This window comes from Gracilinanus agilis, chromosome 3 (assembly GCF_016433145.1).
Source record: "Gracilinanus agilis isolate LMUSP501 chromosome 3, AgileGrace, whole genome shotgun sequence".
In the NCBI taxonomy this organism is placed as follows: Eukaryota; Metazoa; Chordata; class Mammalia; order Didelphimorphia; family Didelphidae; genus Gracilinanus; species Gracilinanus agilis.
The window spans coordinates 359,623,004-359,635,344 of record NC_058132.1 but is presented as its reverse complement, the minus strand read 5'-3'; the positions used below and the strand labels follow the sequence as shown (position 1 = coordinate 359,635,344).

General features: G+C 38.0%; 1 protein-coding gene across 1 annotated transcript in view; it reads right to left on the bottom strand.

Annotated features, from left to right (window-relative positions):
- GUCA1C (guanylate cyclase activator 1C) overlaps nucleotides 1-10,174 on the bottom strand; it is a 39,389-nt gene extending 29,215 nt beyond the window's left edge. The window contains exon 1 of the mRNA XM_044666790.1: nucleotides 9,926-10,174. Within this exon, the coding sequence (XP_044522725.1) occupies nucleotides 9,926-10,174 (249 nt within the window). The remainder of the gene's footprint in view (nucleotides 1-9,925) is intronic.
- Between the last annotated feature and the right edge of the window lie 2,167 nt (nucleotides 10,175-12,341).

The window sequence follows — 12,341 nt, the reverse complement described above, 5'->3', positions numbered from 1 at the left end:
AGCGGGAAAGGTAGTTAAATTCTCCTTTATTGGAGATTATTCAAAGGTGTGCTGGAGCCAACTTAGACTGCTTTTAAGTTTTTGTTAAGTTTTCCAGGTGAGCATTTCCACTTTGAATAATGAAAAATGCTAAGATGAGGGCTTGACTCATTGTTTTGTTGATTGTCTTGATTTAAGAAAGTAATGGATAAAATGTTAATAATGCAAATTAATCTTTTTTTTTTAAACCCTTACTTTCTGCCTTAGAATCAATACTGTGTATAGGTTCCATGGCAGAAGAATGGTAAAGGCTGGGCAATGGGGCTAAGTGACTTGCCCAGGGTCACACTGCTGGGAAGTGTCTGATGTCAAATTTGAACCCATGACCTCCCATCTTTAGGCCTGGCTCTTAATCTCCTGAGCTACCCAGCTGCCCCCAATGCAAATTAATCTTAAGAGTATGTCTTAAATACTTTTTTCCCCCAGAGTTCTGGAGTATGTCTTAAATACTTTTTTTCCCAGATTTCTGTGAAGTTCTACTTTAAACTTATTTACATTTTCATTTTGCTTCAATTTTTTTTCTCTGTGACTAGATTTTTATAACCATAATGTAGACCATGACATTTATGGCACAGTGGAAAGAGTTCTGTTTTGGGAGTTAGAGAACTTAGGCAAGGATCCTAGTTTCTCATTAAATATAAAGTTTTGAGTTTATCAATTCATCACTTAAATCTCTATCAGAGATGTATCTAGAAATTGTCTTACCCAGGACAAAAATATTTGTACAGGGAAAAACAACCACACAAGCAGTGCTGACAGCTACAGATGATGGTCAAACCATTGGTATCATTATGACAATATAGGAAGTGACCTCATACCTGGCCTTCATTCCCGCAAGATTTGTAGTAAGGGAAACCATGGATGTGGGTGCAACATAGCAGTATGGTGATGGTTTCCTGGAAGTAGTGACATTAGAGTCATTACATCTCTAGACAACAGTATTGTGGGCCAGAAATGCATCCTCCCAGTGCATAAGCATGGCACCCTCACTCAAAATAAAACAACCTTAGCAAATCCAAATTCACCCTATGCTACTAACATCTCTGGGCAGCTGATGCCACAGTAGATTAGGTGGCCTGGAGTCAGGAAGACTCATCTTGATGAGTTCTAATCCAATCTCAGACACTTACTAGCTGTGTGACCCTGAGCAAAGTCACTTAGCCCTGTTTACCTCAGTTTTCTCATCTATAAATGAGCTGGAGGAGGAAATGGCAAACCATTCTAGTATCTTTGCCAAGAAAATCCCAAATGGGACCACAGAGTCAGATACAACTGAAAAACAATTTAATAACAACTTACATCTCTGTTCATTAAACCTTAATTTCCTCATAAGAAAAATTAGGGACTAGGACTAGATGATCCCTAGTCCCATTTAACACAAAATTCTGTCATCTTTATCTTCTTTTTATCTTAGAACAGAGCTCAAACCTAATGGACAGTCCATAAAAATGGTCTTAATTAATTGCTCTCAGTCTATGTCTTCTTATCTTTCTAGACAGTAAAGTCCCTTGAGTGCTGGGGCTGTTTCCTTATCATCATAATCACCAGCATCATATAAGAATTTATCAAGAGTCTATGGAATTAGAAACTCTAGGTCAGTGCCCTTAAAGACATTATAGTACAATAGTTTATGCTTTAATGGAGCTAGACCATGTACAGTAATATGTCTTATTACTAGTATACAAATGTGTCCCAGTAAATGTCTTATTAACTGTAATAATAATTGTAGTCATCTTATAGAGCAGGCAACAAAAGGAGAGAAAGTCTAGGCTGGAGGGCATCAACTAAGTTAATGAAAATCGGTAATTACACCAGAAGTTAAAAGCCAGACTTTCTGTTAAAATAATTTAAAGTCTGGTTCATGGAGAGCATCCTCAGTAGCATACTAGGGAGGTCAGCTTTGGAATTAAAAATGTAATCTGAGCTCATTGGAATTTGTGCTCTGTGTCATAGTCCTGTGGTAACCAGATCTTGAAGATTGCCATTTGATTAATTTTCCCTCTTCCTGCATAGGCTTACAAAGGGAGTGGGGTGGGGAAAATGGAATGGAAGCAGAATCTCAGTAATACAGCAAAAATGAAACTAAAGCATAGGAGTGAAATAAAAATAGAAGGCAAGCGTGCTTTATAGCATCAACTTATTTTTTTTTAAGTTTTAATGATGTATTTTGTTTTTACCAGACCCAGTGAGAGCTCTCTTATAATAAAGTGCAATTAAGCAAAACTAACAAAATGACATCATCTGAAACTACGTGTAACATTTCATACTTGTAGTACTCTACCTTTTTATTTTTTTAAATATTTTTAATGAACAGCAATCTATTTTTTATCCCTCTCATTTCCCACCATAATAATAAAAAAGAAGAGAAAAACAAATGTGTAGGAAAGCAAGACAAATTCTCTCATTGGGTAGGTTAAAATATACACACATGTGCACATGCCTCAATCTGTACTCTAAATTTTTCACTTCTCTGGCAAAAGGGGAAAAGCATGTCCATTATTGATCCTTGGGCATCATGGATGGTTATTACATTGTTCAAAGTTCCTAAAACTTTCAAAGTTGTTTGTCTTTACAATGTTATTAAATATGTTTTTTTTTTCTCTAGTTCCATATGCAGAAGGAAGGAAGGAATTTGAAACAAAAAATTGTCAATGTAGAGCAAAGTCTCATCATGGCTCCACCATTTTTATTTTTGTCATTCTTTCTTTTTCTATGTTTCATCCACATGATACACCAAGGGATTTTGGAGGGCCAAGAAAATCCCTGTGGCCTTAAATCCAGGTAGCCCTTGGGCATATATTGAAAGGTGAAGTTCCTGAAGTAATTTGAAGAGGTGAAAGTTAGACATCAGGAAATGTTTGGGATCCAAAGTGCAACTCTAACACTAAATCAGGTACAGTCTTGGCAGACAGTTTCCAAACAAATCTTGCCCTCTAGAGACTGAGCCTAGAAAAGTTCTAAGACTCTAGAACCTGACAGACTGCTCTCCTTATAGAAAATGGTTACCTAGTCTGACTACTAGATGTAGGAAGTCTGCCTTTTCCTTTAAAAGAGCTAAAACTTAAGCCTCAGGACTCTAAAAAAAAAAAAAAAAAGAATGATAACAGGGTCCATTCCTTCTCATATGGGCAAGAGGTAACCCCTTAGTTGATGGGTTAGCTGAGACTGAGATCATGGTAGCAGGGAGAAATTTCTATAACCATGTGTCCTGCCCAGTGAAACAGTATGACGCCATCAGAAGAAATCAGGGACCCTGTCATGGTAGAACTGTAAGTTGTCTATGCACTCAAAATGATCAGATGTGTTCCCCATGTGATCTCAGGTCCTTCCATTGTAAAAATAATATAGGGGAAGCCACAAATAAAGGACAAAGAACTAGAAAATAAAGGTTCAAAATTGTTTCTTGATACTTTTGATAAATGTCATCAAAGGTAAGTGAAATAAAGCTCAAAGATGAACTTCCCTTCGGGGCCAGGCTCAAGGATCCCTAAAGAGACTCTTGTTTATGAAAAATAAACTATTTATTTAAATATATATTAAGGAAAACAGATTTCTAATTCTAAGGGAGTCTAACTCCACCCAAATAAACTTCCAGATCCCTCAAGTAACCGCTTCTCCTGTGGTTCACAGGCTACACTAATCTTCCCTGATCTAACTAATCAAATTTATACTATTCTAAATAAACCTAACCACTCTAAATCTTAATTTCGCCTTTAAATTATAAAGATAACCAAGGCTAGCTGGTTGAGTCTCCACAAGAATCAAGTTAGGACTCTGAGCCTTAGCAGACTCAGAGTCCAAACCAAAGTCCAGGTTTTGTTTGGTTTTTTCACAGTTTAACCAATCTATAGACAGTAATAGATAAATGAATAGTATTTCCCAAGTTGGAAAAGAAAACACTCCACTCCTTCAAGTCTTTCCCTCAGACCAAGATAGAGAGAGGCAAAGATGTTACCTTCTCCAGCCCTGAGAGAGAAAGTAGATGCATGTGGCTCTGTTGACTGCCAGAAGCCGCTCCTGGGATGCCACACCCAGAGCTTGCAACTGTCATAGAAATAATAGTTATAATTGCCAACAGTTGAAATTAACACTCTCTCTCAGCTCTATTTAAGACTCCAATTCTTCCTCAAGCCACCTTCTCTACTTCTTATCTTTAAACTAATAAAACAATACTTATTTTCTGATATCATCCTTATACTATATATGTGGCCCGAGCCAAATACATTTCCTTCATATACTCATTACTATACAAATTCCCTAGTGGTGTCCACTTCCCACTAATGTCATAGGTTTTTGTGGGAGAGTGTGCCCCAGGCTTTTTTTTAAAAAATGTTCTATTATTTTTTAAACAAGTGTTTATTTACTAAATGTCTGTTTCAAACTAATTGTGTCCTCTGGCTGTCTAAAAAAAAGTAAACACTTTGATAGGAACTTGTTTGCTAAATATTTGAATTGGTGCACACCCAAAGAGTTCTTCTACCACAAGTAGATCATCTGGGTGTATATGGAGGGATCCCTTTGGGAATGTTAGGACATTCATAAGCAATGCATTTAAATGGAGAATCTAAGATCCCAGAAGGGAAATAATTTGCCCAAAGTCATACAAGTAGCAAACAGAGCCAGGATTAAAAAAAAAAAGCTATGGTAAATAAGAATAATCTCATTTTACATCCATTCTCTTATTTGATTCTTATAATAATTACATGTAATTACAATAATTACGATTCTTAAAGTTATTTGAATTCTACAGATATTTGAAGAGTAACTATTTGGAAAAGGATTCAGATTTATTTTCCATGAATCTAGATGGCAGAACAAGTATAAAAGGGCAAAAATCACAAGGAAGCATACATTAGCTCAATATAAGGAAGAACTTTCTAAAAATAAGAAAAAAGAGCTATAACTAATACTAGAGAAAATAGACCTTTGCTCCAGGAGGTCAACTTGCCAGGGTCCATGCTTCCTTCATGGGGGAATGAGCATCCTTTCTCCTTGAGAGTGTACCCTCTCCCATCTCATCTTTCCTGAAGCTCCCACCCCTATGTCCAATTGGCAGGATTCCTCTCTCCCAGAATCTTTCCCTTATACCTTAGGCCAGGCTCTCTGGGGATCAAGCTTCCTCTCTTCTTGGTGCTACCACATTCATAGTCTGTCTCCCTTTGCTGCTCTCCTCTCACTCACCTGTGGGTTTTTGTTTTTGTTTTTACCAATATAGAAGTTAGAAAAATGCATAATACCCTTTGTTTATTAACGTTAGATAGGGTCTGAGGTCTGACTACATCCACTTGTAGGTCACCCAACTTTTGCCTTCTACTTCTTTTCTTATTTGCTTTTAACCTCCTGTGCTCTAGAGTGACCTAGATATATGAATTGCAGGGGAAATTTATTTTCCATTACTAAACTGACAATTTTCTTATCAATATTTAGCTCAAGCTCTACTCCAGCCCTTTATATTATTAAACGAACTTTCCCAATGGGGGAAAGTAATTACTCTTATTTCTCTATAATTAAATATAAAATTACCATATGTATTTAATTTATTATCATATGTAATAAAGATAAAATTATTGTATTGTATAATTTATTATTGTGCAAAACAATATAAAATTACTATATCTATATCTATCTATCTATCTATCTATATATATATATATATATATATGATTTATTCCCTTTTGGGGTTCCTGCTTTGGTGTGGCAGAGAGGCTTGCCTAGCTCAAAGAAACTATAAGCTAAGCCATGCAGGATTGTCTACTAGTAGAGAGTTCTTACAAAAGTTGATCCACTGGAGAAGAAAATGCCAAAACACTTTGCTGAGAAAACCCCATGGACAGTATTAAAATGGCAAAAGATGTGGCACCAGAATATGAGCCCTTCAGGTTGGAAGGTATCCAACATGCTACTGGGGAAGAGCAGAGGATAATTACAAGTTAAGCCCAGTACTAATGAGGTGACTGGACCAAAGTTGGAAGGAAGATCAGTTGTGGACATGTCTAGTGATAAAAGCATCAAATTTTACAGCATCAAACTGTAAAGATCCATATTGAACAGGCACCTGGAATGTAAGATCTATGAACCAAGGTAAATTGGAAGGGGTCAAACTAGAGACAGAAAGATTAAACATCAACATCTTGGGTGTCAGTGAATTTAAATGAACCAGAATGGGTGAAAAGAGGAAAACAATAGAATGGGAAAGACAAGGGATCTCTTCAAGAAGATTAGAGATATCAAGGGAGTGTTTTGTGCCAAAATGAATATGATAAAGAACAAAAGTAGGCACTTAACAGAAGTAGAAGAGATTAAGGAGTGGTAAGAATATGCAGAATTAACCAAGAAAGATCTTAACAAGGAAGTATGTAATAAATACTAACAAGATTTCCATTTACAAAGATTGAAATGGAAAGATAGCAAATTTGGGGTTTTCAGGAAGAAACTTCAGTAATTTGAAACAATTTATTAGGGAATCATGCAATATTAGAGCTCCTCTCCCAATACCTTTGCAACTTCTTTGAAAACCACCCTGCTGGGGGTAGCTAGGTGTGTCAGTGGATGGAGAGTCAGGCCTAAGGACCGAGGTAAGGAGGGGAAGGAGTGTCAGTCTTAAAAAGCAAATACAGGTTGTAGTGGGGCCTTCCTTCCTTCCTTTCTTCCTTCCTTCCCCTCATAACTAGACTCCAACTCTCTGGTCTTTCTGTCCAGTTCTCTTCCCACTTTGCCACAATGATCATTCCCATAGGGTCTAGAAAGGCTGTGTTTTTATCATGAGTTCATATTTTAATGAATCACCATCTTTCCTCATTTCCATCATATGCAACAAAACACTCTGATCTTGTTTGCATTGACTTGATAATGACAAATGTCCTTCTGTTGTACAATGCTGTTCTCTTAATTTCCTTTGAGTCACACACATGTGCACACACACTCCATTTTGAACAGAGATTCATTATCAGGTAAAAAGCATCTGTGTTTCCCCTTCCGGGATTCATACTCTACCCAAACCAATATCAATTTTTATAATAGATAATGAATATATTTCAAATCTCTGTACCCTGGAAATTGGTCTCCAAGGTTGGGATTGAGCTCTCTCTTCCCTGCCTGGCACTGAGTTTCTCCTCCCACAAAGGGTTTGTAAATCACAAGATACCTGTTTGCCCATTATCCACACAAGTTTCCTCCGTAGCGGGCATCATTTTGCCAGCAGGTCCTGCTCTCAAATCCAGCTTCTCATTTCATTCGTTTGCCTCTTGCCTGGGAATGCTGACAATTATGGTAGGTTCAAAATGCCAACATCAGAGAGAAACTGCAGGCGCGGAAAGATCTCAACACTTCTGGGAAATGCCTGAATCTTGGTGTAGCTGGTTTCCTTTCCTAACTAGATTGTCATGGAACGTTGGCACAATGGAATGGAGGCCATTAAGGACTCTGACATTAAAGATTTTGTGAAACACACCTGGGAACCACATACTTCTTTGTGATTTCCCTAAATATAGGTCTGATCATGTCACCCATTATTTAATAAGTTCCACTGGCTTCCTATTGCCTCCAAGATCAAATACAAAATGCTCTGTTTGTCTTTTAGAGTTTTTTTTTTTAATTTTTTTTTTAAACCCTTAACTTCTGTGTATTGACTTATAGGTGGAAGATTGGTAAGGGTAGGCAATGGGGGTCAAGTGACTTGCCCAGGGTCACACAGCTGGGAAGTGTCTGAGGCCGGATTTGAACCTAGGACCTCCTGTCTCTAGGCCTGGCTCTCAATCCACTGAGCTACCCAGCTGCCCCCCCACTTTTAGAGTTTTTCATAACCAACAACCTCCTTTCTTTCCATGCTCCCTCCTCACTCCCAACCTCCTTCCTTTCCTTGCTCCTTTTACCTCACTCCCTAACATTCATTCTTTGATCCAGTGACTGGCCTCCTTGCTGTTCCTTGAACAAAACACTCCATCTCTCCCTTCCAACCATTCTCTATGGCTTTCCTCCCTCCTCATCTCTATCTCCTGACCTCCATGATTTCCTTTAAGTCCAGTTAGTTATGACCCCCCGATAAGTATTTCCCATTTATCCTGCATATAACTTACTTCATATAGATTTGTTTGCACATTTTCTCATTAGATTATAAGCTCCTTGAAAGAAGGGGCCATCTTTTGCCTCTTTTTGTATCCCACAATGCCTGTCACATAGTAAGTGATTGATAACTGTTTATTGATTGGTTGGTTGGCATGGGAAGCCTAAAAATAGATTCATTGTTCATCAGTGAAGAATACAGGGAAAATCTAACTGAATCTTCCACTGGGTAGTAAACTTTTTGGGTGGGGAGTTCATTGGAACATCAATGCTTTAAAAGATGAGATCGCTCCTCACTCCCCTCTGACTGTCTTTGATTTTTTTGCCTGAAAATTAGGAATAAATGAATGCCTGATATTGTCAATAGACTGAAAAAGTCTTAGTGCTTGCATATGTTAAATTTTTACCAGTTTTAAGATTTCATCTTTTAAGCCTCTCATTTCTATTTTTGAGAAGCAGCACAGCAAAGTGACTAGAGAGCTAAGTGATCTTGAAGCTAGGAAATTCTGGGTTCAAATCCTGCCTTTGATCCTAATTGAGCCAAGTAAATTCTCAGTTCTCAACACTCTGAGATTCTAACTTGTAGAGAAGACATTCCCCTGCATAAGTAGAGGGAGTTTTCTCTTCTAAGGAATATTAGCATATACGAATGAAATCGTATATGCAGGCACTATTTCTATTTCTCTATTTTCTGGCCTGAAGGGAGTATCATACATTTCCACACATCCACACAATTGGCTTTGGTTTTACTTAGGACATCAATCCCACCTTTCTTTCTTTTTAAATATATTTATCACTTTTGCTATCTTTTAAGGTAATATACAATTTTCCTCTCGTAATTTTCTGGTCCCCTTTTCCTCTCCAGCTTTATTCTTAGAAGGCAGCATCTCCTTTTTTTTTAGACATGGTCATTTTTTTGGGTCCATTATGGAATAAACTCTTTTGAAAGCAGGATAATGAAAATGCTTTCTGTGAGGCAGAATTTTATACTAAGCAAAAAAGCTTTAAAAAGCCATAACCAAGATGACTTATTTTATTACAAAACCCCCCACTTTATAGTTCTAGATTGGTCAAGTCCCTTCTTTGACTTGTTCCTGTTTTGTATTATTCTTTCCTTTGCTCTGATTTGAAATTTTACATGAAAAAACAAACAATACTAAACCCAAACAATTTAGGGAATCTAAACACAACTGTTTAAGAAAACATACTGGAGGGAAAAAATGAAAAAGGCAAAACTCCTAAAAATCAAAACTTATCCCAAGTCTGTCAAAATTATTTTGAATTGTCAAATGAAACTGGTCAGTTGCAAAAATCCATTTTTTAAAAAACTGTTCCTGCTTTGATTGGAACACAGGCACATTGTCTCTTAATTTCCATTGATTTAATCTGCCAATCCAGATCTAATCACACTTTAAAAAGCAGCATTCCATAAATTGCTATTCTAGAAAATGTCACCAATGCCTAAAAGACTTTGAAAAACAGGCTTTGGAAATCAATCTGCACTTACTGGATTTATTTAAATAATGCCATGAGAATTACACACAGAGATTTAATTTCGTTTTTAAAAGAATTCACTACATGTAGAATATTTCCCAGTGCTCAGTGCCTCACCCCCAATTACTTTCACACAGTCAGTGCTAACAGTATTTAATGACTCACTCCTCTACAAACTGTGCATTCTGTGAAGACTGCCTCATTTAGAGAGATTTTAACTCAGGTAATTCTGGGTTTTTTTGTTTTTTGTTTTTTGTTTTTCTTTCTTTTTTTAAAGGAGAGGGGATGGAAAAGTACAATGAAATTGAGATGAAGAGAAAAGAAGTCTTACCTTGTTCTTGTCAAAAATATTGAACAATTGGTCGACATATTGATTTGCCCTTTGATTCAGGCCTTGTAGACCCAGAAGCGCCTTAAACTCATGCAGAGTTTGCAATCCAGATGGACATTCTGTCATGAATCTTCTAAACCACACATGGGTCTCGACAGCAGTGATGACAGTTTGACCACCGGCTACAGATTCCTTGCCCCCCATTGGGATTCCTTGAATGAACAGATTTCTTTTGGGAGTTATTTTCATTCATGCACTGACCCCTAAATGCACCTCGAAATTCAAGCGTGCCCCTAAACAGCCACTGTAAACCTCTTACAGCTTTAGGCTAAGAAGAGAAAGCTGGTGAGATTACCAAGACTGCTCATTTTTTAAGCAGGCAGTGACTGCTGCTAGATGGTATTTTCAGCATAAATGCCCAGCTGAAGGTGCCAGGGGCTGCCAACAGGGCAAGGTCATCATGGACAAACTTTACCTTGCCCTTAATTCTAAAATTGGCTTTTATTGATTCTCAGAAGGAAAAGGGTGGTCACAAGGAAATATTTTAAGTGGGCATCTGGGCACTTGAATTCTAATCTTGTTTGGCTCTACTAATGGATGGTCACTTGGCTTCTATGTGCCTCAGTTTCCTCATCTGTAAAAAATGAGAATAATAATAACTGCTACCTCCCAGGATTGTCATGAACATCCAATGAGATAATAACATCAGTTTTTCACACAGTGCCTTGCACGTAGTAGGCACTCTGTAAGTGGTAGTGATATTATTTTCAGGATGCAGAAGGGTTGATGGATGTGTCCAGGCTAAATATTCTTTGAGTCATTTCTTTTTTTATCCCTAGTCATTTCTGTTTGTGATTAAAATAGGTGAGAGACTAAGGAAAAATCAGACGGGACCACTGTTTTATTGTTGGCCAGAAATTTGGAGAAAATGCACATCTAGGTGATATAATTCTGATTTTATGCTGTGATGGTCAGTCAAGCATACCTTGAGAATCAAGAACAATCTCTGGAAATATGGGTATTGGATTCTGATGAGGGGCAGATTTTAATGGTACACATTTATGGTCAAGAAGTGATCAGTGAATCTCTTCATAGAATAATAGACATTATATTCATTAATTCTTTCTCATTTGAATGTTGCTTGTGCATCCTATTATTTAGCAGGAATTGGTGTTTATATGCTGCAGTTTTATAATAATCGAATTTGTTGATTTATCCTTTGTCTGCTTCAGCAGGCTCTGGGTTCCCCCAAATGTCCACGGGCTACCAGAGCTTAGCCTCTCTCCACCCAAACCCTAAGCAGCTGGGTTGGAAGACCCTCTCACATGGGAACTTGAATACGAAGCTGGCAAGAGAGGCTATGCTAACAGGAGCTCATCTGCTCGCTAGAGCAAAGCCCTGGTGCAGTTAATCAATGCAATTTGGAGCCAGGAAACAATATGGCGCCTCCCAACCCATCACAGGTGTGACAGAGAACAACAAACAACTCACACTACACTTTGTGGAGACTTCTGCCTCTGCTGCCATGGTCAGAGGTGGGTGGCAAAGAGGAATCAAGTACTTAACTCTCACTTCTGCACCAAAGTTTCAGAACAGGTCCCAATTGGACCAGTCTCATGTCTTTCAAATCCAGGAGTCTTAGGGCCCAGAATGATTGTATTTTGCCTCCTCCAATAGCATGTAAATTACTGGCAGTTGGCAACCATTTCTCTCTTTTTTAAATTTATACTCCCTTGCTTGGGACAGCTCTTGGCACATAGTAGGCTCTTAAAAAGCCCTTACCTTCTGTCTTGGAATAGATTTTAAATATCTATTTCAAGTCAAAAAAGTGGCAAGGCTAGGCAATGGGGTTAAGTGACTTGCCCAAGTTCACACACAAAGGAAGTGTCTGAGGCCAAGTTTGAATCCAGGTCCTCTTGGCTTCAGGCCTGTGGTGCTCTACCCACTGAGATATCTAGCTGCCCCAACCTGGCAGACTCTTAATAAGCACTTTTTAATGAGTTGATGTGGTTTCAAATCCTGTGTATACTCTTCTGATTACTGCATATTAGTATGTGATATACGTGCTCAATCTCCCAGGGCTCCCTCTTTGCTGAACTCTAAAAGAATCTGGCAAGCTCAGGAGTCTGATGCATGAACATAGAGATGAGTAGTTACAAAAGAATGACCTCTTCTCTTCTGACTTCTCTGTTTCTATAAGTGGAGCCATTATTCTCAGTCTCAAAATCTCCACATCATCTTTGATTCAGTCTCTGTGTGTGTGTGTGTCTCTTTCCACCCCCTCTCTTCTCCCTTGCTCTCTCCCCTCTCTTTCCTCTCTCCCTTTTTCTTTCTCTTCCTTTCTCTCTTGTCTCTCCTTTTTCCTTTCTCTGCCTCTATTCCATTCTTTTCTTTCTCTTCCTTTCTCTGTCTTCCC